The following is a 24,083-nucleotide window of genomic DNA, read 5'->3' as shown; positions in this document are numbered from 1 at the left end:
GAGGCAGCCGCGGGCCCGGAGCCCCCGGCGGCGTGCGCCGGCAAGGGGAGCCCTTGTAACGCAGCGGGACGGTGCTGCAGCCGCTGAAGGGAAAATAGGTAAAGATAAATAAACTAAAACCGGGTAAAATAAATACAAATTAACAACAAACGAACAGACCGACGGGAGCGCTGAAAGGCCGCCCCCGGCCCGCGCGCCCCGTCAGGCGGCCGCGGCCCCGCCCCGGCTCCTCCCGGCACGTCAGCGGCGGGGGCGGGCGGGCGGCGGGAGGAAGCGCCCAGAAAAGCCGCCCCCGGCCGCCTCCCGGGTCCCCCCGGCCGCCGCCGCCGCCGCCGATGGCCGAAGGCGGTGCGAGGGGCCGCCAGGAGCTGGCCCCGCGGCGGGCGGCCCGGGCCCCGCCGTCGCCCTACGTGCACAGCATGCCGGCCTGGGTGCTGGAGGACTTCTGCCACAAGATGGACTGCCTGGGCGACCACGACTGGATGCGCTTCGGTGAGCGGGGCCGCCGCTCGGCTCCGGTCCCGCCCGGCCTTCCGCAGCCTGCGCCGGCCGCCCCGGGCCGCTCTAAGCCCGGCCCGGCGGCTCCCGGGGCCGCGCAGCCCCCGCGGGCGCCAGGGGAGCCGGGGCTCGGCCGGCCCGGTCGCCGTGGCGGTGCCGCTGCGGGGGGGGGGAGGCGCCGAGGCGGCCGCGGGCCGCGTGCGGCGGGGCCGGGCCGTGTGCCCCGGGCTCGGGCCGCGCGGGGTCGGCGCTAGCGAGGCCACCCCCGCTGCCCGGAGGAGCCGCGTTTCCCCGCGGCTGGGTCTGGCGGGACCGGGCACCCGGTGACCCGGCCGTGCTCGGTGACGGGGCAGGGCGGCACCCAGACCTCGCGTCTGTTCGGGGAGAGCCGCACCGGGAGCCCACCCTGGGCGTGCTTCGGGGCCGGGTGTTAGAGCGAAGGGACGCTGAGGGGGCGATGGGCTGGAAAGCGTGATGAGGTTGTCTTTTCGGGGCTCCCTTATATCTTTTTTTTTTTTTCCTTCCTGTAACACTCAAAGGAATAAGAATAGCGTCTTGCTTCCAGGAAATGAATTTTCCTCAGGTCCGCGTAGGTAATTGATGGTTATCCTTTTAGAAGTGCGTAAATGGGGGAAAAAACCAACGCGTGTGTGTATCACACCTTGCCTTTCTGTTTGCACTTGCTTGTTTTCTCCACCTTTTTAAACAAATACATTATCTCCCGCTAGCTTCCTACGTGATAACTGATCAGACAGAGCTACGGAAGATCAAGTGCATGGAGAAGACGGGGATCAGCATAACCAGAGAGCTCATGTGGTGGTGGGGAGTGAGGCTGGCGACCGTACAGCAGCTCCTGGACCTCCTGCAAGGACTGCAGCTCTACCGGGCGGCACAGGTCATCCTGGACTGTGAGTAGGGCCCCGCGGGCACTCCGTGCTTTGTGCCACAGCACCCAGACCCAGCCCAGTAACAACCTCTTGCTAGCTGAAGAAGCTTTTGCGGGAATCCTCAGACCCAAATTCTAAAATTTCTGTACTGATTCTTAATTTCTACTCTTGCAAATAAAACTTGTAGTGGGTAAGCAAGAGGCGACACAGAGGAGGAATCACTGGTTCCTCTAGTTCATCTTCCCACCTTTGTAATGTCCCTCTTGGATGCTTCAAGAGCTGCCAGAGGGAGACTGGCTATGCCCTGAATGAAGGGTAGCTCTTTAATGCATCAGGCAGGGTTTTACAACAGAGTTTAATTATGAATGTGTTAATTTTTCATACATTCTTGTTTCGCAGTGAAACTTTCTCATTATACGCTGTCAACAAAGTCAGGGTAGAAAAATGTATTGTCAGTCTGCTTTCCTGCACCGTGAAAAGAAAAGTTACAAAAAGGCTTATCGATGACCTAATTTGCTATTCTTCTCACCCCTCACCAGTTTGCTGTATTTCAGACTTATCTTTCCTGAAGTAGGATGATCAGAGTTTGAACACAGCATGCCTAATTAGGGTAAACCATTGCCTTGTAGAAATCAAGGCAGTTTTAAATACAATCTCCCTTTCTGGTTTTCTCCATTGAAAGTTATGTTGAAATTGCAGCTATCCATGTGCATGAACCAAATAGTACCACAATTCGGTTCTGTCACGAAGTCTGTTAAACCCTGGCTAACATACTCAGCCTTCCTGTCCCGAGCTGCCCCCACAAGCTGAGAGCGGACCGCGCTCCCCTCTTCATACACGTTCCTACTCCAAATCCACCTTCTTGGTAATCAGGTATTTGTGTGAGTTTTGCCAGATCTCCAGGGAGAATTATCAGGAAGAAAAATAAGATTCTTGTTAGGTGGCCAAAAATGCTTAGAGAAATGCTGTGGGAAAAGGACAAAGCTCGTGAGTGCGTACACTTGAATGAGACAGAAAATGTGCCAGAGCACCGCCTGCTTTTCGCGTTCTGTGACAGGGAGGCCGCCAGCTCCACGGCTGCTGGGGTTGCATCACGAGCTGCTGTTGCGAAACAGCAGCCTGCCTCCCCAGGGCAGGGCCACCGACAGTCAGCGGCACAGCTGGCACTTGCTGCGCAGCAGCTAGAGGCATTTCTCATGGAAATTCCGGTAATGCGTTGTGGTTTTCTTGCCTCAGCATTTCTTTATATAGCATTGCTGTTTTTCTGTAGGTTTCTGGCATTAGCGTGACTTTTAACCCTCATTTTGGGACAGCAAAGAATATCTTTAACAAGGGTATTCTAAATTTCTGTTTCTTGAAGATGAATGTTAAATACTACAGCACAAATGGACTTCAAGTAAATTCTGTTTCTATAAATCAAAAACTACCACAGGGTGATGCTCGGTTATTATAGTTGATTTTGGCGTCACACCTATGTCAGCCTTTTGATTCAGCAGACCCACTTCTGACTGAATTCAGTCACATCATTCAGCTTAGGAGATGGGAACAATTCCTCCTTGCTCTTCTGCAGAGCAACCCAGAGCTACAGGAAAGTGAATTTCCATCTGCTTTAATTAGTATGTCAGTAATCCAATTGTTAATTTAGTCACAGTGACTGTGACTTTGAGGGTCCAGTCTGAATGGACGGGACTGAAAACATATTTTTCGTCTATTTTTTATTTTTATTTATTTACACCGAATAAATTTGATCTAGGTATCACCAAAGCAGTAAGCCTGGCTCCCCCCAAATGGTATTTTTGTGGATTCTTTGGAGTAGCCAGTGACCTCTGTAATGCGGTAACTTTTTTTGCTCTGCACCTGTCGAGTATTTCATGCAGTCGGTTCCTAGTCTAGAAAGAGAGTTTCCGGGGGCTTTTACATAACACGGTACAACCAGCCACACCTTAAACACTCATCAGTTACAGCCCAAAGCTTCTTGCCCTGCCAGAGTGCAGTCTGGGGCTCACCTTTGTTTACAGCTGGCTTATTTCAGTGTATTCCTCAGCAGAGTCCATTGGCACTTCTGTAATCCCACTTTGTGTGTTGTGGCTAAATAAAAAAAAGTCTGCATTCACCTCCAGAGAAACATAAAAACGGAAACTTAAAAACTGCTGACTGTTTTATCACTAGGTAATAGCAGTAACTACTCTCAAGATAGAAACTATGTCGTGGAAAGTCTGCTTTTTGTTCAGTTAGGTGTGATGTTACACTTTCCCACGTGGGTTAATTTTGCCCTTTTGTGGGGAAAAACAAAAAACAAGATGCTGTTTTTACTCAAGGTGTAGTGGGTTTTCTCTTCTTTTACAGGCCTTTAAAATAAGACCCCATGAGCAGGTTGCAGACTGAGATTAGTTCAGCACATTGCCCACTGTTTGCACAAGAACCAAGTAACATTTTTCTCTCTAGTTATGTAAACTGCAAAGAATCAGGCTTCCAAGCCAAGAGCAGCTTCCAGTAACACCACCTTGAAAGATACGGATACAGTGCAAACAGAGGTAATCGTTGTAACTGCAGAGAAACATTCATCATCCTTCTGTTTGTCTGACTGGCTTTTCTTTTAAGTGGTACGTAAATACCACAGTGGCTTGCACAATATGCACCTGACTTCAGCACCCGGTAGAGGAAGGGCTTATCTGCTTTCTCTTGTGCTGCTGTGATTTACTTCTAATTTGTCTGTTCCACCCCCCCCCCCCCACCCCCCGCTTTAAGCTTTCTTAAAATGTTTCTGAGACTTTTTAGACTTCACTTGACACAGGCAGCAAAAACTGAGGGGTTTCCCCCTGTTAAAAGTAAAACCCGATCAACTTCCTGCAGGTTGGAGGAGTACGTGTCGTGACTTCTACAGGAAAGCTTGCGTTCTAAAAACTGTAGTTTTCTGATGGAAATAAACAGGGGTCTTTATAATTGTCTCTGCGGGCTAGCTAGGATTGCAGGAACACAAATATTATGAAGTTATGGTAGGAAATGGACATATCCAATCTAGCTCATGAAGACACTGCACTGATAAAACAGGTATCTGACATCCCTTTGTTTTTCTGATTCCTTCTGTGACAATGGATGAACTACAAAATTGGACTGTTCCAGCCAGGACATTGCAAGGAGCTAGAAGGGGCTTTGGTTTGATTCTGAATTCCGTAGGGCAATATGAAAGTTACATAAAGAGGTTTTGAGAAAGCGGAAGAGACGGATCTTTTGGACTGATCCATTTTTAGTTATGTTTCTGGATGATCAAGATTCACTTTTGCCCCAAATCAATTCAACTGCAATGCATTACAAAACTACAATGAAACTAACTTTTTTTTTTTAATGACTTAGTGTTCTCTTATGTTGAGGTCCATCACAAAGCTTCATATTAATTTAAGTGGCAGAAAGCCTGGATAATTTGGTTGTTCTACCGTGTGGAAGTAGCTAGTGTTTTCTGGTTTTAACCCAATGCGGACATTCCCCTGCGCTGAGTCAAACAGAAGCTCCTTGTACCGGCATCTTTTCAGGTTCAGCCAAATCTTTTAAGTCTTTACCCTTGACTTCTGCTTTTATATCTGTATCTGAATATTCTTACTCAGGTGGTGCCTCTCAAGCAGCAGTGATGAAGTACTCATTGCTTGTTCTTTTGGCCACTTCAGGAAACTAGTTGGTCCCAACTCCAGCAGTTCTTATGTCACCATAACTATGCAGTCTGACTTACAAGAATCAGACGCACCGCCCAGGTAGATGTTTTGCTGGCAGATTATTAGCAGAAGAGTTCTTCCTCCCTTCGACAATTTCTTGCACCACTCTAGTCCCACTTCTGGATGTCCATAATAATTTTTTCCTATCTTAGTTCTTTAGTTTCAGTGGTGACCTGTTTGTCTGATGTAAAGGAAGTTGCAAAATTCATGAAAAACCCTGAAAAATAGGTTCAAAGAGGGAAGTGATTTTAATTTTAGAGACTTCTAGGTGAAAATACTGGGGGGGAAAAGTGATTTCAGAATACAGGGACTGTCAGTTTGAACTAACGGCCTGCGGACTGGTTGATACTTAGTAATTTCAAAAACCCCAAGAGTTTGCGATCTCATAGCTTTCTGGCACAGGAACAGAGAACCATTACTGACTTTTCTCGAGTGTCAGTTTGGCTACCTGCTTTCGTTCAAACCTCTGTTCATAGGTGATGTTGAAGAGCAACGATGCAAACTCCAGACAGAAGTCAAAGGAAAAAGCATACCTGACAAAAACATGCCCACTTCTACCATAACTGCTCTTCATACACCACTACTGCTCAAACTTCAGGACACTGCAGCTGTCACGCCTCGCCTTTTCCTAAACTTCGGGTCTACTGAAACTTGTTTATGAGAAGCGCAAATAGCAAATGAAACATACTGCTTCTTTCCTTCTTGTTTCAGATAGTCCTAATGCTTTGTACATTTAAAAAAAAAAAGAACAAAAAGCTATTGCTTGATTTCAAATGCAAACAAAGCCTGCGGCTTTTGCTTCCCATATATACTATGTTTAAGATAAAATGCTGATAGAACAGCGTGACAAAAAAACCAACTTGTGTACTTGTGCTTATTCTCTTTCTTATCAAGAGAAAAGATTAACTTTTAATTTTAAGTAAATGATAAATATGTTGCTGATAAAAGATTCCAGGTAGAAACAAGAGTTTAGAATTATAACCAGGAAAATGTGGTTATTAGGCAGTAGAAAGTTCTTGTATCATCTCTAGTGCACACTCAGCATTCCCAAACTCCTTTTCCACCTCAGTTTTAAATGTCTTCCCGGGTGGGAATTCAGATGCTTTTTCAGGAGATTTTGACAGCTTTGTGTATCAGAGCATCTTGAATTTTTTTTACTTTTATTTTGTTCTTGTTCTAACTGTAGCCTAATTTAATTTTAGTAATTCTGTCTTAGATGTGCATCTTCATGTACTCTTCAAGTACCTGTAAGATGAAAGCATCTTTGTATTTCTCTTAATGAGACTTCAAGGTTGCCTTTTTAGGCCTGATTCTGAGATTTGGCCAACCTGTATACAGTGTAGGATCTTCTAGAGCTGTAGTGAGTCAATAATTTGGCCATTCATTTTTCCTTATGTATCAACTAGTTTTGACCTTTGACCATTTGTATGTTTTCCCTCAATTGTATACAGTTTGTTATTTTTCTGTTCATAAGTGAAAAACTGATTCCTTACTGAAATAAATTCTGTATAGGTGTTTTCTAAGAATGAGCTTGTTCATGACATTAAAACCACACAATTGAAAGTAGTCCCGAAGTGTTTAACTGACTAAAACCAATGCAATTCTGTCAAACTCTCAGTACCATGACAATTAGCAAAGAACTAGATGTCTTCTTTAGGCTGTGAGATAGGTGTGGTCTGAGATCACTGGCTGAAGGATGTTACATGGAAAATGACGAAATAAATATGCTCTTGGTAATTCCTTATTCTAAGAGACTATTTTGCATAGTCCTCACTGATGTATATTTCAAGTTATCACTTGCTGTTAATTTTAGTAGGAGTAGTTAATGTCATGAATATGGTCTGAATTGAAATGCCAATACTATTGAAGCAATTTAACAATAAATGCAAGGTTTATAATGTTAATTTGAATTTATAAACCATTCTCCTAACTGATTAGAGACAGACTTTATTCTCTCTGCTACTCTTCACCTTTCCTTTGTTCTCCTTTGCAGGGATATCACCCTCTAGTATTACCAGCTCTGAAAAAGAAGAGCTGGTAGAGCCACCTAAACAGGAGAACATATCTTTAACTCCTACAGAAAACAAAAATAAAGAGAGAGAAAATGAGATAAGCTTGTTGCCATCACCAGACTCTTCACAGCTGAGAATATCTCCAGCATGTAGTAAGTGAAATAATAGATTCTGATTTGCTTTGACACTGGAATGATTGTATACACAAGACAAGACTGCTTCCCTTTCGCTTTCAGTACAGTATAAATGAATATATTGCTGTTCAAAGTGGTCACACTTCTGAATATTTGCCTTTTGCCTACTGCTGCTGTCTCCTGAGCTGTTTATTCCTAACTTTAGCACATGGCCTCCTGTTCTTCCTTCCTATAGCTCTCCTGGCTTTGAGAGATGCTGGCTATATCTGTTCTGTGGGATCTCAAGAGCACGTTTCCCAGGCGCGTGTCTCGTCCCATCCTGGCTCCATGCTAAGACTAGATCTATACGTACGCTTCGTGCCCTGTGTCCCTCTGTCAATGCAAAACGAATCTGGGCCAGAAGAGAGCCCTGCATGTGTCAACAGGCCGCTCTGTCTGGGAGAGGGAGCAGAACCACGCGATGTACTGGCAAGAGCATCTGCCCGGCAGTATAGACGTCGGCTCTGGAAGCTCCACGTCCCTGAGCCAGGACTGGAGAGATCTTCATGGTCATCTCACAAAGAGGAACCAGGAAAATAGTTCCATATCCTCACACGGGATTTCACGTTTTGACAGCTTGTCATAGATTATACCTGGTTACGAAATGCAACAAAATATCCCACACCCTCATAATTAGTCACAGGCTGCGGTATTACAAAAATGTGTATTTTCAATGCTGGTGATTCAATTTCAGATGCTGTTTCTGAAGGAGCCTTGTATTCACTTCCTTCACCACCACCTCCTCCAAGAGACCTTTTGAGATCCTTACAGTCAAATCCTCCTGTCTCATCAAGTGTGAAGGTAAATCCCTTCAGTACACATTGCTTATAATTATGCCAATTCCCTTTATGACGTTGTTTTTTTCAAGTAAAAGTTTATTCCGCAACTTGTATAAAATACTGATCTACTGAATAAGTGGGTCCTTATTACAATATGTTTAGACTGAATATAATACTAATGCTTCAGTTGGATTAGTTATTGTTTACCTCACTTTTTGTTTTTATTTTTTGCCAGTGAGGGATTAAAATTAAGAGTACTGCATAGCTGAGCATGGATAACATGCCCACAAATAGCAATTCTGAAGGAATTTCCTGTATAGATTTTGTGGCAGACGTAACATCTCTGGTGTGATCATAGGACAGTGCGGTATAAACAACTGACTAGTCAGAATGCCATACATTTAGTTTAAGTTTATGCTTAAAATGTGCTTTCTGCTCAAAACTGGGCTAGTGTCAAATTTAGGTCAGGTTGTCCAGAGCCTTGTCTAGCTGAAAAATGAAAATCTCTAAGGATGGAGATTCTACTGTTTCTCTGAGGTCCTGTTCCAGAGCTCAGCCATCTCATTGTGAACTGTTTTTCTCATGTTCCTGGTGATTTCAGCATACAGCATCCTGTTCTTTCTCCATGTAGCTCTCGTCTTCGAGGCAGTCTAGCTAGATCTGTCCTGTGAGCTCTCAGAGTGTTTCCCAGATCCATGTGCATACTTTGGCCCCATCCTGGCTCTGCGTTGGCATCTTTTTTTGTGTGTCATTTCGTTTGACTTTTAAAAAAAAAAAAAAAAAAAAAAAGATTCTGCTTTAAGACTTCTAACTCTTCCAGAAGAGCATGGTTTTAGAGTGAGTACCAGACAGGAGAAAATTGCTACAAAGAATGCAGTAGTTCCAGAGTTCCTTGAGAAGGGAGTTCATGCCTTGTTTTCTAAAGTCTGGAGACATTAAGTCTGTGAAAGCTGTATGATGATCTGTAGGCTATAGTGGAGTTCTCATAATAAATGGCGTTAACACTGATCATACTGGATGCAACTGACCATTTTGCAGCTGATGCCAGATGCTTCAGATGTAGTTGTGAACTTCCTACCAGAACAAAATGCACTACAGCGTGAGGGACCCTCCTTTCTGATCCAGTCATTTCTTACTATATGCCCCAGCCCTAAAGAGTAATGTTTTCTGCAGCTTAAGCTAATGTCATTTCAGATAAACACATGGACTTTTAAACAAAGCTAAATATGTTTTTTTGGGAAAGGTGGAAATGCAAACTGGTAACTGTTCTCAAGTCTCTTCTACTGTGCAAAATATTTAGATCAGCAAAATAAATCAACACAGATATTACGAAGGGAAACTATTGAGGGGTTGCACAGTACCTTTCACGATTTCTTTCAACAACCACAATGCTCACTTAGCCCATGGAGAAGAAAATACAATGCCTGAACGAGAAGGAAAAAGCATACAAATTTTCATGAGATGAACTTGTTTCTTCTTCAAATGTGTAGCCCTGCAGCTCTTCAAGTCCTCAGCAGGAGACGATGACTGATCTCCCCAGCGGGAGTCTTTTGTGGACCCAGAGGGAAGTTACTAATGCCACAAATGGTTTCAGTGACAAGAGTAGAATTTGTGAAGGTACTTTTGCAGATGTCTACAAAGGTCAGAGGCACAACATGGTATATGTCATCAAAAGATTGAAAGAGGCAAGTACTCCACTTTTTTTTTTTCCTTTGAAGGAGGTGTTTTATGAGAAATTCTTGAACATTAGCAGTTGTCTTAATATTCTGTGGTCAGGGAACAAGAACTGCTATACAAGAGGAGAAGTAAAAGAGAAATAACATAAGTAAACCTAAATGCAGCAAGCACGTATAAGAGAGATTTTACTCACGTGGGTAGATCTATTCACTTCATCTGCAGTAGCTACCTTCATCAATAATTAGATTAAAGGTGTCTTCACATCAGTTCTTTTTCTATTTTTCAATTGTCTGTGACACAAAATTGTCATCGGTGTCCTGCCTGTTTTCTAAAGTAGTTTGTCATGTGGAGATTAAAAGACCTGTGTAAATGCAGCACCTGAATAATTACCATCGCGATTCTATTGCATGTTTTCATTTTTCAGACGGAATGCACAAGCCCAAATTCCACCCAAAGATTTTTTCATACAGAAGTACAGATTTGCTTTCGGTGAGTGGTTGACTTTCAAAGGCAGTCTGTGCATGTGGTGTGTTGCTGGTGTGTTTGGCCTGACTTCGTGTGTGTATCTCCCAGGCACTGGCCTGTACTGGGGACAGTGGAGTTATGCACTGCCTTTGTGGGAGCCCTGGGGAAACAGCACGCCTGCCAGTGATGCTGCAGTTCCCTGCTGAGTAAGCAGCCCCTTGCCAGTCCTTGAGACTGTGAGGGGTGGTGCCTCCTGGTGCCCTCTGGTTGCTCAGAACAGAGCTGTGCTATCATCCTCTCCTCTGCTGCTAGGTTAGCCTTCTGCAGGCCCGCTCAGGGCCATTCTGTGCTTCCAGCAGCAAGACAAAATGTAATTTACAACGGCCTTGAATTTAGGAATTTATTGCAGCTGAAGAATGTATTTTTTGTTGTTGTTTGCAAATCGTTGTTGCTCTGTGCCTGCAGGTGTTGTCATGTCAATATTTTGCAGCTGCTGGGTTTCTCAGTAGAATCTGATTTGCACTGTCTGATTTATCCATACCTGCCTAATGGATCACTACAAAACCAACTTCAGTGTCAAGTAAGCAAATAACATGGGTCTGTTACCTGTCTGTTGTTACAAGTCCTGTCCTGTTACTGTATGAAAAGCAATTAAATCTCTTTCACTTCTAAGAACCATCCAAAACGTACCCAGATAAGTTGCCTGTAAGTATGAAAAGGCTCTTTTTTAGTTTTTCTACAGCGTAGCAGATCAGGTCAACAGAAAGTTTCTCCTTTGCAGCCTTCAGATTTTTGAAATAATACCTAATCTGCAAAGTGTGCCTATCCACATTGTAATATTAGTATCTTCCTGGAGAATCCACTGTCATTTTTGCTGACATAACGTTCTGCGATGTTTTACAAGGCCTTAAGAGAGAGCAGTTTGAGATGTTCATACCTATTGAAAGAGTATTTGCAGAGGAGGTCATAAGACACAAACATCAGAAAAACAATCCACCAAAACCAGTAGTATGCCTCCATAGTGGACAGTACTTGATGTATTTTGAAGAAGCATGATTTTCGCTGTGTCTTTATCTCAGTGTGTCACACGGCAGACAAAATGTGCAGCACAACGTGTAAGAGTAGGTTCCTTTCTGGGCCTAGAATCATCAGTTTCTGCCTTGGATGAAATTTTTCATGTAGGTCAGCAGCAGATCTGCTTATGATTGCAGGGGGACTAAAACAGTCTTTGGCTTGCAAAACTTCTACTGCCTTGTAGGTTTTCATTCTAAAAAAAAATAAGAATACCATTTTTTTTCCTTACTTCTTTGCAGGATGATTCTTCTCCCCTGACCTGGGAGATGCGAATTAGCATTTCCAGAGGACTCCTCCGAGCTGTAGAGTATTTACACAATTTTGGAATTCTTCACGGCAATATCAAAAGGTGGGGGTTGGCATATCAGCGCATCCTTGTTCACCAGGATTTCTTTGACAATAGTGGCTGAAAGCTTATGTAATTTTGAAATCCGTTTGCAATGCTCCCTCTTGTTCTGCAGGGTGTTTAATCTGTTCGTGTTTAATTTGTCTCTTATCTAAATGATGGAAGTCTATTCTTTTGAAATAATTTTGAGTGTTCTTTCTTCTCCCTTTCTGCAGTCTTTATCCTTTCATTATTACACAGCGGGCCAAATGCTGGGAATTTTCCCCCTCAGGGCTTGCCTTAAATTTAAAAGGGTAAAATTGTAATTTTTGACATCGAGTTAAAGCAATTACTTGACCAGTATGGTTATTTGTCTGTCTTAATCACAGCTCAAATGTCTTGTTGGATGAAAACTATACACCAAAGCTTGGACATTCAGGTCTGCGATTGTATTCTGCTGATAAAAAATCAGAGTGTACTATGATGAAAACCAAAGTCCTGCAAGCTTCTCTTACTTATCTGCCAGAAGATTTTATCAGGCATGGGCAGTTAACAGAAAAAGTTGACATATTTGCCTGCGGTGTGGTATGTTGCCTTTCTTCATGTTCTGTTGTGGTTTTTTGATGTTTATAGACAGGAAAAGAGATGTATGAGCATGCTCCCCATATAGTTGTTTTTTCCTGCAATTTCCTATCATCATTGCTAACTATAATGTGTTGAAATTATGTTTTTAATTATGTTCACATTCCAAATATACTTGATTATGCGGCAAAGTGAGGTGAATCTTTTGAACAACAAAATTGTTACAGGTTGCAAAAAAAAATACTGCTTATAGTTTTTAAAAAAAATAAAGATTTTAGTTAAATTCTCAGAAGTCTTACAGACTTGCCACATCAACTACTACAAACTGTTGGCTTTAGAGGTAGATCTAACCTGTCATAAAGATTGCCCAAATCTGGCATTATTAAGCCGTGCGAAGTGAAACCAGTAATTTCCAAGTGTTCTGGTAGTTCAATATTCCTGTACTTAGAGAACTCACTTGTAAAAACAGAATTTATTCTGAACAAATTGTTTTGTCTGTCAAATGTATTTTCTAGGTCTTAGCAGAAATACTGACAGGGATTAAGGCGCTGGATGAAGGAAGACATCCTATTTATCTGGTAAGGATAAGGAGACACTCCTTCTGGTTTACCATCTTGTTACATGAGGGGAAAACGGTAGTATTCTTACTTATCATTTCCAAACAGTTTAGTAATGTTCAAACAGGTTCAGAAAACAAAGGATCTTAGGTTTCTGATTTCTTTAACAAATGTTTGAAAAAGTTGTCCAAAAATGCTGCTATATACAGTGTTGATTATTTTTCCTTCCTCTAGATTGGCATAAGCATAGAGCAGCTGGGTCTGTTTTAGTGAATTTGACATCAGACACGTGCAAAGAAAACCATTAGCCTTTTCTCTCCCATGAAAACAAATATTCCTGTCACTTGCTTAAATGGAGACTAATAACGCTTTTAGATCTGTAAACCAGCCATGAAGAAATAATAACAACAAACAAATGGGAAGACTCATATTCCCAGTGATGCAGATATGTAATGTATCAGTAATGTATCTCTTTCCTTTGAACAGAAAGATATGATTGCAGATGAAATTAAAACAGCAAAAGAAACCTCATACCCCAAAGTCAAGAATTTTGAACAGCTAGCTGCCAAGGAAATATGCTGTAAATATCTAGACAGGAAAGCAGGACACTTGCTGGAAGAGGTTGCTATTGATTTTGCCTCAGCCATCTGCCTTTGTCTGAGAAAGAAGAATTCCAACATAGCAGAGGTAATTATGTTTAAAACATGACAAAGAGATTAATCTTCTTGACAGAAAGGTCTAAGGCTACAACATTCATGCCCAAGCTATCTTAGAGATCCTTATTCAGATAAGAATCTGTGTAAGCAGGGGTACAGGGATTATTCTCCATTCACAGACTTTGTTGTTAAAAACAGGTGCTTGAAATTATGGAAATGGCCGAAAATAAATTAAGTGAGCATTACATCTGTGGAGGCAGCACTTCTGGATTTTCCATGAACACTCCAGAAGAAACTGATGATGAGACAACTAATCTCAGCACGGATGCGCCTTCTGCAGGGCAGAATAAAGAGGACAGTGCACAGCCAACAATCCTGACAAGTGCCAGTCAGTGCACGCCTTCAATAGGAGCTGTGTCACTTGACATTTACTGTGGACCGATGTCAAGGATCCCTTGTGAATCAGATGAATCAACGAATTTTATGTGGAATCCTAAAGACAAATCTACAGATGAGCTGTCTAACAACAGCTGTAACAATTCAGAAAATATCGCAACCTCTGATTCCAGGATAAAGGAGAAAAAAACTGCAAACGGACTCCGGGAAAGAAACGTGGCATGCATCAGAAGTGATGACAACTTAGAAATAGCTTCTACTGCACAGAGCACCTTTCAACAAAAAAATGCAGACCTTGATTCTTCATGTTCTTCACAAGGTAAATCTAGCTAAATGCGAAGGGTGGGTGCAGAACATTCAAGCATACGATCCTCAAGCTGTTTTGTAAAATCTGACTGTGCTCCTGTTGTGATAACCCAACTCTTTGTAAAAGTGCTCTGTATTATAATAGTAGGAACAACTTACTCTCTTCTCCAGAATTGCTTAGGCTTTTCTTCCCATTTATAAAAACCTTTCAGTACTACTTTTGTTACAACCAACTACTTGGTTATGATTTTACCCATAAATCTACAAAATGTTCTGTTTTTCTATCATTGTTCTAAGCCAGGTTTTTTTATTTAAAATTACTGTCTATTCCTTAGACATAGATGCATTATTTTCTCAATATTTGGGCTGTTTTGTATTTCAGCATTAGCCAGAGAGACATCTTGGAAAATAAAGATAAATGACCAAAAAAAGAAGCTAATGGAAAATATTTTACTGTATGAAGAAGACAAATTAAACAGTTCTGAACTTTTTGAATCTTAAACTGGATGGATTTATTAGCAGTGACCAACTTTGAAGAAGAAAGAAGGACTGCCTCTTCATTAGAAAGATGGTAAAAGTATACCTTTCATGTAAGATTAAGTAGCAAGTTTGGATCGGAAACATCAGCCTTCTCCAAAGGAAACAAAAGTGAACCCACTGAGAAGAACCCAAAAACATCTTTTCTAAAGCAGATCTAAGCACAATGCTACTCTGTGAACAGAAATGCCTTCTTTCTTCTTGTTTGCGTTATAAAAAGATATGGCAAACACAATTGCCAAAATAATTTAAGGTCATTTTGCAGTGTATTTCAGAAAGCATCCACATATAAAGTGTTATATTAAAAAAATTGGAGCCCTCAAATTGACAGGGCAAGTATTGATCAGCAATCTGTTCACAATACTCATTGTTCTCCCACTGTATACAGGGTTACAGAAATCTTTGAAGAGATTGAAAAAGATTTTAGTTTTCAAATGATCTACTTCATATAATTATAGTTCCACATACTGAAAAACACTGCATTATCAGAGAAAGGAATAGTTCTCAGATGTATTCTATATGATCCAATCTCAATTTGAATTGCACTGGAAATAGTTATAAGTAAATTAAGTTGTGTTAGTCTACTCTATGGGCTGCTGTAATATATTCATGTGACACCATTTGAAGTCTGAGTTTCACTGTCAGGAGCTATAAGACAGTGTTTAGTACTTCATAAGGGTATTTTTCAAAGTTATTTTATCTAAGTGTTCTTTAAAACATTATTAAGGTTTCTCATTATTTCACAATTGTGAAATTGTGAACTGGTGACTTGTGTATTTTGGATAAGGAACACAATTTTAATTTAAAATATCTTTATTTTGTCATAGGTCAGTTGAAATTTGATTATTTATTTTGGCAATGGGTAAAACAACCAGTGAAAGATGAGCTAGTAAGGGGACCTATTCATGTAGCTGCATTCACTAAGTATTCTCAGAGAAGAATCATTTTGTGTGTCTCTTGGCTTACCCAGCTACTGCAGCCTTGAGGTCAACCTCAGCAATCACTCTGAAAAGAGAAGGAAAAACAAAAACCAATCTTGTGTGCTGTCATACTTATTATCAAGTAAAAAGGCACTGACGAGAATGTCACTTTTATGACTGTTTATTTGTATTATTGCTTGCATTTTGTACTCTTTTGCAGTCTAGGAAAATGCAGGTTTATGATGAACAAAAAGAACTATCAGACCGTATAGCTCCGCGTACTGACCTGCGTCACTGCTGCCTCCTCAGCATAGCCAATAAGGCCTGAGGTACAGAAACGTCTAAAAACTTGTATCAGAATTCATGGAATCTTTTTTAAAAAGAAAAAAAAAAGGGGGGGGGTTCTTATCCTTACATGAAGGTCTCTGAGTAAGGCTTCATTCCTTCTGTATTTGTACAGTACCTCATTCGCTGGAGGTACTATTATGAACTAGTAAGTGCTTTAACTAACGATCTGAGTATTAGAATTGTCTACACATTTATCAAGTGGATTTCTACACTAAAAGCTACTAAAATCTTCATATTTAAGTTCCATCAATGCTGTCTATATATTTTCCAGTGCCAGTTATTGGCTTTTATTTATTTTGCCTTATAAAAAGCAAGAAAAGGCTGGTACTGACATAAGAAACATTGAATATATTTGGATTGGTCGATAACTGCTTAATTCTGTTTGAGGTATAATTGAGATACCTCTGGAGCTCCTAAAACGTAGCCACAGAAAACAATATTAAATTTTCCTCCTTGTGAGGTAACACCTTGGGTCTCTTCAGGGAGGAAACACACCGAGACGTGCCCCGGAGCTGAATGGGAAACCTGACTTTTCTACAGGGAGAAAGCGAATTTCGACAAACGTGTCTAAAAGACTAAAGGTTTTGTTCCCCTTATACCACGGAGCAAAAATACTTAAGCTGTAAAAATAGTGACAAAATCCAGTTGTTATTCTATGTTATTTTTAAAATACTCTGAGGTAATATATATCTTGTAGGGTTACAGAAGTATAATGTAACATATGTAATATACTGCGTAGTCTTACAGTAATGATGCTCTGTTAAACACCTGCTGGCTATTCAATATGGTGTATGTTTTAGCCTCAACTTGGCAAGTTTATACTCTCAATAATATTTTGGAGAATTAAAAAAAAAAAAAAAAAGCCCTGTCTCTACATGCTGCTTTTGTGTGATTTATAGCACAGACAAAGGCCCTAGTCCAGCCTCCTGCAGTAACGTGTGTTCATGGGGAAGCGCCTCAACATCTTTGTTCGCGCTTAATCATGAGCTCGCGCTTAATTGATGAGTCGCGTGCCTGGCGCTAATTAGTACGCGATTGCTGCCTCGCGTCTAAGCAGTTAGCGACGGCCCCACGGCGCTTCCCGCCCGGCCCGGCCCGGCCAATCGGTGCCAGGAGCCGCCGCGGGCCAGCCAATCGGCGCGGGGGCCCGGCCGCAGGTCCCGCCCCCGGGCTGTCTTTCTGAGGGGCGGCGGCCGGCGGGGCGCGGAGCGGGGCTGGCGGGCCTCCTCCGGGCCGCCTGACGGGAGCCCGGTGCCCGCAGGAATGGAAGCGGGAATCGAGCAACGCCCTGCTCGCGTCCGCCGGGAGTGGTTACACCCGAAGGACGAGGCGTGCTCGGGTCTGGCAGGTGGCTCTGGCGCCCTCCTGCCGGCAGCGATCCGCGCCAACGCCAAACTTAGTCTTAACTGAAGCTTTTCCTAAACCTTACCGCTTAATAGCTACCTGTGTCTGAAAGCACAAAGCTTTAGTCATAGTCTTATAAAAACACACACACAGTGAAATTACGTGGTGTCACTGCTCATCGTCAGTCAGGCCTGCAAAGCTCGTGTCAACAGCGACATTTCCAGCCTTGAGCGCAGTCACCGAAAACGAGCCCGGAAAGGCTCGGGGTGGGTCTGCGGAGCTGGGGGGGCCTGGGCCGCACGTCGTGAGGCGCGGCTGAGGGAGCTGGGGTTGTTCAGCCTGGAGAAGAGGAGGCTCAGGGCAGACCTTACTGTACTTTACAATTGCCTTAAAGGAGGTTGTAGCGAGGCGGGGATTGGGCTCTTCTCCCAAGCGCCAAGTGATAAGATGAAGGGAAATGGCCTCAAGTTGAACCAGGGGAAGTTTAGGTTGGATATTAGGGGAAATTTCTTCACTGAAACGGTTGTGAGGTGTTGGAAGAAGCTGCCCAGGGAAGTGGCTGAGTCACCGTCCCTGGAGGTCTTCAAAAAATGTACAGATGTAGAGCTTAGTGACATGCTTTAGCGGCAGACTTCAGAACTAGGTTAAAGGTTGGACCTGATGATCTTAGAGGGCTTTTCCAACCTGAATGATTCTATGATTCTATGATAAATGCAAGTGTAAATTCATCTTTCAGGTTTTACTCATCATTTCCTTTTTCTCTGGTTAATGACTCTTGGGAGGGCAATCTAACGTCATCTGTGACTTCTGGTGCTGTTCCCATCACTCCGATTTTAGTTATGGAGTAATACCTCTCCGTGGAAGTCTTTCAAATCTTCACTCACTGTTCTTGCAACAAACTGCAGTGAAGAGCATAATGGATTGAGAAAGGACTTCTCTTTACATAGGAAGCTGGTGTAAAAATCCTTTGTTGCAACAGAATCACTTTTTTTTTTTGCTTTGCTTACTGTATTTGTCTGCTTCCTGTAGACCATCAGGCTTTTGAAAAGGCAAATTTTTATCTGAAGTGAGGCCCTGAAATCATAACGTACATCGAGTTTGTGTATTTTGTTGGTCAAAATAAGTCATATGCTCTTTAACTATTTACCCTAGTTTTGTTTGTATAATTCGATAACGTTGTCTGAATCTCATTGACTATCCCGTGATGTCTAACAATCAGCTAATATTAGCATATAAATAGACAAATTCTCATGTCTTTTACTCTGAGGTTAAGTGTGATGAGAGCAAAACTATAGGGAATCTGACAGTGACAAAGTGTTTTGAAACTGATAGTATTCAAAGTGCACATTTTGCATTAAAAACAAACAAACAAAAATGGTTCCAGTGATTATTAGCTTAATTTCATGTGGAAACAGGTCACAGGTGATTTTGTTTAAGAAAATTTCCCTTAGCTTTTAAGCTTTTAACCTGCTAGTTGAATTTCCATAATTCTTCACAGTTGGCTAGAGAGCTCGGAAGTAGTTAACTCAGAAGAGAAATGTGCCGTCTTCGACCTCTCACTGCGAAGTCCTTTTCTCCGTTCTCCAGATCAGGTTGTAACGATCCCCATCCAATGCTTCGTTCTTACCTTTAGCCGTTGCTTTACTGCCGCCTGCAGCGATGTGGAACCATTCCTCAGCACTTTCCGGATCTCTCTGTGGGATTCGCTGCTTTGCTTACTTATTCTTCTGCCTCCAGAGGAAGAGAGACTGTAAAAAAATTCCATTTGAACAGAGTAGTTGTAGGATCTGATGCTTCCTCTTTGCTTTCTAGGCAGATGAGCAAGTCAGACCTATTTTGTCCGTAAGAAAGCAGCGCATTACTAGGCTATGCTACCCTCTTGAGGTTGATGTTGTATTTGCAAAATAGAAAATATTGCACACATTTAGGTACAGAGTTTGTTTGTTTTGTTGTTGTTTGGCAACCTTACAATGTTCTGCTCAACAAGCTGGACAATTCTTGTTTGCCTTCGGGTGGAGTATGTAACACAAGACGGTGCTGGGGGCAGGAGAGGAATCACTTCATCTGGGCAATTAATTCTGTGTCAGGAAAACAAAGCACATCTAAGAACTGTCCCTTGCAGTTGTGTTTACCCTTATCACATTAGCTTGTTCAGGAGTACTTTGTAGAATGTCTTCAGGTGTGAAGTCCAAAAAATCTTCACGGATTCGTCAATCTCCATATGGGCATTCATTTAGGCTTTTTGGAAGCATGCAAATGCTTAGGTACAGAACAGAATATGTGCTACAGTGGAGCATACTGGTGTATGCGCTTGTAGCACAAAAATTACCTTGTTTCCCTCTGATATTTAGCATTAGTATGGATATAGTTTGGAATCCAAGTAAGTTAACTGGAAATTATTAATTTATTTTTTTTTAACTGGAAGAGATACTGGATAGTTTCCTTGATAATATCCATGTTAACACCTCCATTGACAATTTTGCAATTTGGCAACTGAAAGTTGATTCCATGTGCATCTAGTTTGCACAGTTTATTACATGAACTGTCTAATTTGGGATACTCTTAAAAATAACAAGTAATTGCAGTTTCAGCATTAGCTTTATTTTCTGTTATAGATGTGTACAGAAGCGTAAGAAGATGTTTCCATCAGTTCTAGAAAGCTGCATATAGCTTTCAAGCATGTCATTTAGAATAATCACAGTAGTTACTAAGGAAAAGAGAAAATAAGCCTACACATCCGCCTGTGATTAACATTGCCCTGTACTATTTTTGGTTGTAGATCTTGTATTTTTACTTAAAAGTTTGTCCGTGTGATGTCTTTTGTCGGGGCAAACTACTCAGGTTCATGTACTTCCTTCTTCTTAAAACCTGTGAAATCAGTAATAATTTCATTTTAAAGTAAAATTTAAATCGGCTCATCAAGTGCTGTGGTTGTCCTTCAGCTTGCCTCAGTTTTTCACTGGAGTTTCTAAAAAGGAAAAAGACAGATTATTTTGAAAATTGTAGTATTCTTCTGAAAATCCTGTTTTGATAATCTGTCCAGAAGTGCCACAAGCGCTCAATAGAAGACAGAAGATAGGTGCCTTTCACACAGTTACGTTCTACAGGGGCAGGTATGCACAGAACCATCTTATCTGTGTAAAGGCCATAGAAGTAGCCCTTCAAAAGGACTTCAGAGAAGAACAAAGAGAAGAGCTTGGGGCAGAATCTTGGGAAAGCAAGGTGAAAGAAGAAGCCTGAAGTGATTTGTAGTTGGAATGTGTAATACAGATATGAAGACTGACATAAACCTTAAAAGATTCGGAAAGGACAGCTTAATATAGATGAGTGCAAATAAAGAGAGAAAGGCTGTAAAAGTAAAAAAAAAAAAAAAAAAAAATCAGCTTGTGGTGGGAGTTAGTCATTAGAACTTCATCAGTGAAACAGCTAGAGCTATTTTAGTTAATGATAAGATGCTGTTTTTGACGTGTTTTGGCATGAAAAATGTGAAGGTCATAGCTGAGAAAATGAGAAAATATGGAAATGCTGGGAATTGATGGCACTGGGGAAAAAAAAAGAGAGAGATGGGTAGTGTAAGGAAAGAAAGCCTTCCCCTACTTCCTAACGTACTCTAATGTGATTGTTCAAAGCTCAATTAGCATTTTCTGCATTTTCTGAATATCAGATATTTTAGCGGTTCTCTCAGTGGTAACTTTTGCCCAGTCACTTCTAAAATGCTGCTCTGATTGCTTTACATAACAAATTAGATGATATATATATATTATATATGATATATATATATATTTAAATCTCTGCTGCTTTTATGATTTGGTTGAAAGTACCTTTAGCATTTTCTTCAAGAATGTCCTGTAGCATCTTCTCCAATGTTTGTCCATATTCTTGATACTCTTCTTCTGTTATCTTGACACCAATTTCAAAGGGAACATTAAACTGTAAAAACATTAAAAGACAGAGTTTAACGGACAATTTTTGGACTAGGACACTGCAGGTTAAGTTTATTCATGTGCATGATGATACGCAAGAGGTATAAAAATGTTATCTATTCATTTAATAGTGCTGAGGCATGTAATCAGTATCTGACAAACACAGTATATGGCTGCTGCAGAGCAAACTGCACAGTAAACCAGAGAGAAAATGACAAGAAGCTTGTATTGCTATATATTAGCTCTGAAATGTAAGTGAATCCTTAACAGCAGATTGTGAGCTGTCTTAGTGCAGATAATTTTAAATTATTTCATACCATCAGTGCTAGCAGATTTCATGTGTCTTCCACTTGTCTTTCAAATTAAATCTGATAGTGGCTTTCACTTGTACTATCTCCTGTGACAGAAAGAGTATTCCCACCCCAGCCCCATCTCCTGAACCTGTATGTGGGCACAAATACGAACCTTGAGTTCAACACTGTTGTCGTCATCTTCTGCCCCTGTTTTATCTGTATCCCAAAAGCCTTCTGTGCCTCGACGATGTATTTTTGCTGTTGCTTTTGCTGGATCATTTTGTTGCTAGAAAGCAAGCAAAATAACATCCATGTAGACTTTCCATATTCAAACTACTCTGTAGTGGGGAATTAGAACTCAATTAACACAGATACTGCAAATTAGGTAAAGGCATCATAGGCTTCTTTTAAAGTTAGGTGGATGTGTAGGTATATAATAACAGCACTACTACTGCTGCATTCGCTTTAACGGGGATTTGGTTTAACAAATTATTTAGTTTAACAAATTATTTAAATGGCTGCTTCGTCTTCAGTCCTTTTTTTAAATGATTAATTCTTAGTGAGCGAGATTAGTGTATTCTCAAAGCATGAATTCTATGCTAATGGTTTGTTACAATAGTTCTCTGGAATAACTCCTTCCTCCTCCAGAAACTGTATCTTCTAAAACTTACTCCGAATGTTGTAAAGAATCTTGGCTTTAAGGAATTATGGACGAGGACAATTTTGAAAAAGTATTATTCAAAATTTTACCTGTATTTTTTTAAATTCAGGGCTTAAAAAACTAGAGCCAGCCAAAGCAGTTTCTGTCCAGAGGATGCTGAAAAGGAGAATTCCCAGCAGAGTGCCTCTGAGAAACATGGTTTTCTTCACCAGGCGGTGTGTCAAACCTGAAAACAGATTGAAAAATTAAACTCATTTTATAATCTCTGTATTTAATTGATTCCCAATTCGGTGAAAATATTTCTCCTGACTTGTATGACTTGAAATTATTTCTAAAAATGAATGTGTAAAGAAAACACATTTGTTTCATGCAAAAGGACAAGAAGAGATTACTACTTACAGTGATTTCTTCTGTAACTAAGTTGTAATAACTGGCGCAGATGGGTTAGCAGAGAGGAATTACACGGGAAAACCAGCAGAAGTCAGAGATCGTCCGAAACGTCACTTGGTTAGTTTTGTAGCTTCACCAAACTGCTGCTTTCTGAAGCATTTTATATAGAGAGGAATATTTGTTCTGTGCCATGATATTTCTGGAAATGCAGTCTGATATGTACTTAAATTCCTTGGAAACTTGGCCAGCTTATAAGCTAACAAAATCAACAGAAAGGTGGAAACTGCATACATCTGTTGCTGCGTTTGGTTTTATTTATAATGAAACTGTGTAGGGAGTGGAGTGAGAGGTGGTTTTTTTTTTTTTTTTCTTCCCATGGCGTTAACATTGTTCTTTTTAAAAATTACTAGCTGTAATGTATATTTTTCAAAAAGGAAAAGCCCCAAAGCCTTTTTATTGTTGTCTGATACGCTGTAACTGGGTTCTGTTTTATCGAATTTTGTTGTCTTTTGCTGAAAGACTGGAACTGAAAATGATACCTAGGAAACATTGCTTCCATTACTTTAAAAATAAAATACTACATTTTAAAAACTTCAGTGAAGATTAGTAGTGAGTGATGGCTAAGGAATTGGGATTTTTGTTTAAACCTGAGGAACAGCAGGAATAAAGAAGGAATATATGGTAACGGGTGACAGATTTGCACCTTCTGTTGCTTGTATTCTAGCTAGACTTGAATGATGTGGCTAATTGGTGAGATTTATTTTACACTGCCGACCACAGACTTCCAGTAGCAGGGCCGAGGAAGGCTTAGGGAATGCATGAAGATGAGAAGACAAGGAGGACTTCAACTGAATCAGATTGGCTGTTGGAGGAAATTTAACGGGGAGCGTCACTACCTGGAGCAACCACTGTATCTGTGCTCCGGCCGAAGCAGATGGTCTCTTTAGCACACCTGCAGGTTTGGACAACGACTTTTATCTGAGGATGCAGTTCTATTTTTTTTCATTTATTTTCTGCAAACGTGATTTAAGAAGTTCCCTCTTCCCACGTGTCATGTCACTGCCTCCAAGTTGGTAATTTCAAACACTGTGCAGTCATGTTGCAAATTAGGTTTATGGAACGGTCCAAGTATTAAAAGAAAGTCACTTCTGAAACATGCCCATGGCGTCAGCTGACTTGATAAAACCAAGGAAGCTGGTGATGGTAAGAGAGCTGCCAACAGGAGGAGGCGATGGACTTCTCGGCAAAGCTGCGATGCACTGCGAGGAGACACTGGTGCAGGAGAGAGCGTGTTGGCATTAATCAGACTGAGTAGCTACGTTTAACTTCCTCGGTATGAAACCTATGTTGAGTATGTACTTTTTGTCTTTTTCTTTTCCCGATACTTTGATCATTACTAAAAAACATTTTAATAGATTGCATTTTAAGCATGAAGGGATAAAAGGCAGAATTGGGCCTTCCTAAGCAGCATTAGCATTGAAACTCATAAAATGTAAGGTGAACTTTTAATGTGGTTTATCATGGAACCTAATGCCTCCATATGAAAACATTTCTTTTGTGTGCTTACCAAGTT

General features: G+C 41.3%; 2 protein-coding genes across 3 annotated transcripts; one reads left to right on the top strand and one right to left on the bottom strand.

Moving 5' to 3' along the window:
• Positions 1-182: 182 nt before the first annotated feature.
• Positions 183-20,622, top strand: IRAK2 (interleukin 1 receptor associated kinase 2). 2 transcript variants are annotated; one of them, XR_010833924.1, is made up of 14 exons: positions 252-492; positions 1,227-1,406; positions 7,086-7,256; positions 7,972-8,078; positions 9,547-9,741; positions 10,158-10,222; positions 10,664-10,778; positions 11,512-11,621; positions 11,987-12,182; positions 12,695-12,757; positions 13,223-13,423; positions 13,591-14,107; positions 14,477-18,835; positions 19,859-20,622. XR_010833924.1 is itself a non-coding variant. In XM_067003127.1 (13 exons), exons 1-13 carry the CDS (start codon positions 336-338, stop codon positions 14,593-14,595), a joined length of 2,196 nt encoding a protein of 731 aa, XP_066859228.1. In that variant the 5' UTR covers positions 183-335; the 3' UTR covers positions 14,596-20,622. The 2 variants fall into 2 exon arrangements, 1 of the variants encoding a protein (XP_066859228.1); XM_067003127.1 differs by having other exon boundaries at positions 183-492; positions 14,477-20,622.
• On the bottom strand, positions 20,104-22,387 carry GHRL (ghrelin and obestatin prepropeptide). Its single transcript, XM_013182357.3, has 4 exons — positions 22,210-22,387; positions 21,632-21,745; positions 21,065-21,173; positions 20,104-20,211 (listed from the first exon to the last, which is right to left on the bottom strand). The coding sequence occupies exons 1-4, from the start codon at positions 22,315-22,317 to the stop codon at positions 20,192-20,194; spliced, it is 351 nt and encodes a 116-aa protein (XP_013037811.2). The 5' UTR covers positions 22,318-22,387; the 3' UTR covers positions 20,104-20,191.
• Positions 22,388-24,083: the final 1,696 nt, after the last annotated feature.

The sequence above is a fragment of the Anser cygnoides genome, chromosome 10 (genome assembly GCF_040182565.1).
Source record: "Anser cygnoides isolate HZ-2024a breed goose chromosome 10, Taihu_goose_T2T_genome, whole genome shotgun sequence".
Lineage (NCBI taxonomy): Eukaryota > Metazoa > Chordata > Aves > Anseriformes > Anatidae > Anser > Anser cygnoides.
This window is presented reverse-complemented; position numbering and strand designations above follow the sequence as displayed.

What these genes read in the sequence shown, in the direction of transcription:
- GHRL (XM_013182357.3), bottom strand. Translation starts at nt 22,317, where the DNA reads ATGTTTCTCAGAGGCACTCTGCTGGGAATTCTCCTTTTCAGCATCCTC. An exon ending in CTGAATTTAAAAAAATACAG is followed by an intron (nt 21,746 to 22,209) that starts GTAAAATTTTGA and finishes CTTGCTTTCTAG; the next exon opens with CAACAAAATGATCCAGCAAA. An exon ending in ACAACAGTGTTGAACTCAAG is followed by an intron (nt 21,174 to 21,631) that starts GTTCGTATTTGT and finishes ATGTTTTTACAG; the next exon opens with TTTAATGTTCCCTTTGAAAT.
- IRAK2 (XM_067003127.1), top strand. Translation starts at nt 336, where the DNA reads ATGGCCGAAGGCGGTGCGAGGGGCCGCCAGGAGCTGGCCCCGCGGCGG. An exon ending in CTGTCTCATCAAGTGTGAAG is followed by an intron (nt 8,079 to 9,546) that starts GTAAATCCCTTC and finishes TCAAATGTGTAG; the next exon opens with CCCTGCAGCTCTTCAAGTCC. An exon ending in TCATCAAAAGATTGAAAGAG is followed by an intron (nt 9,742 to 10,157) that starts GCAAGTACTCCA and finishes TTCATTTTTCAG; the next exon opens with ACGGAATGCACAAGCCCAAA.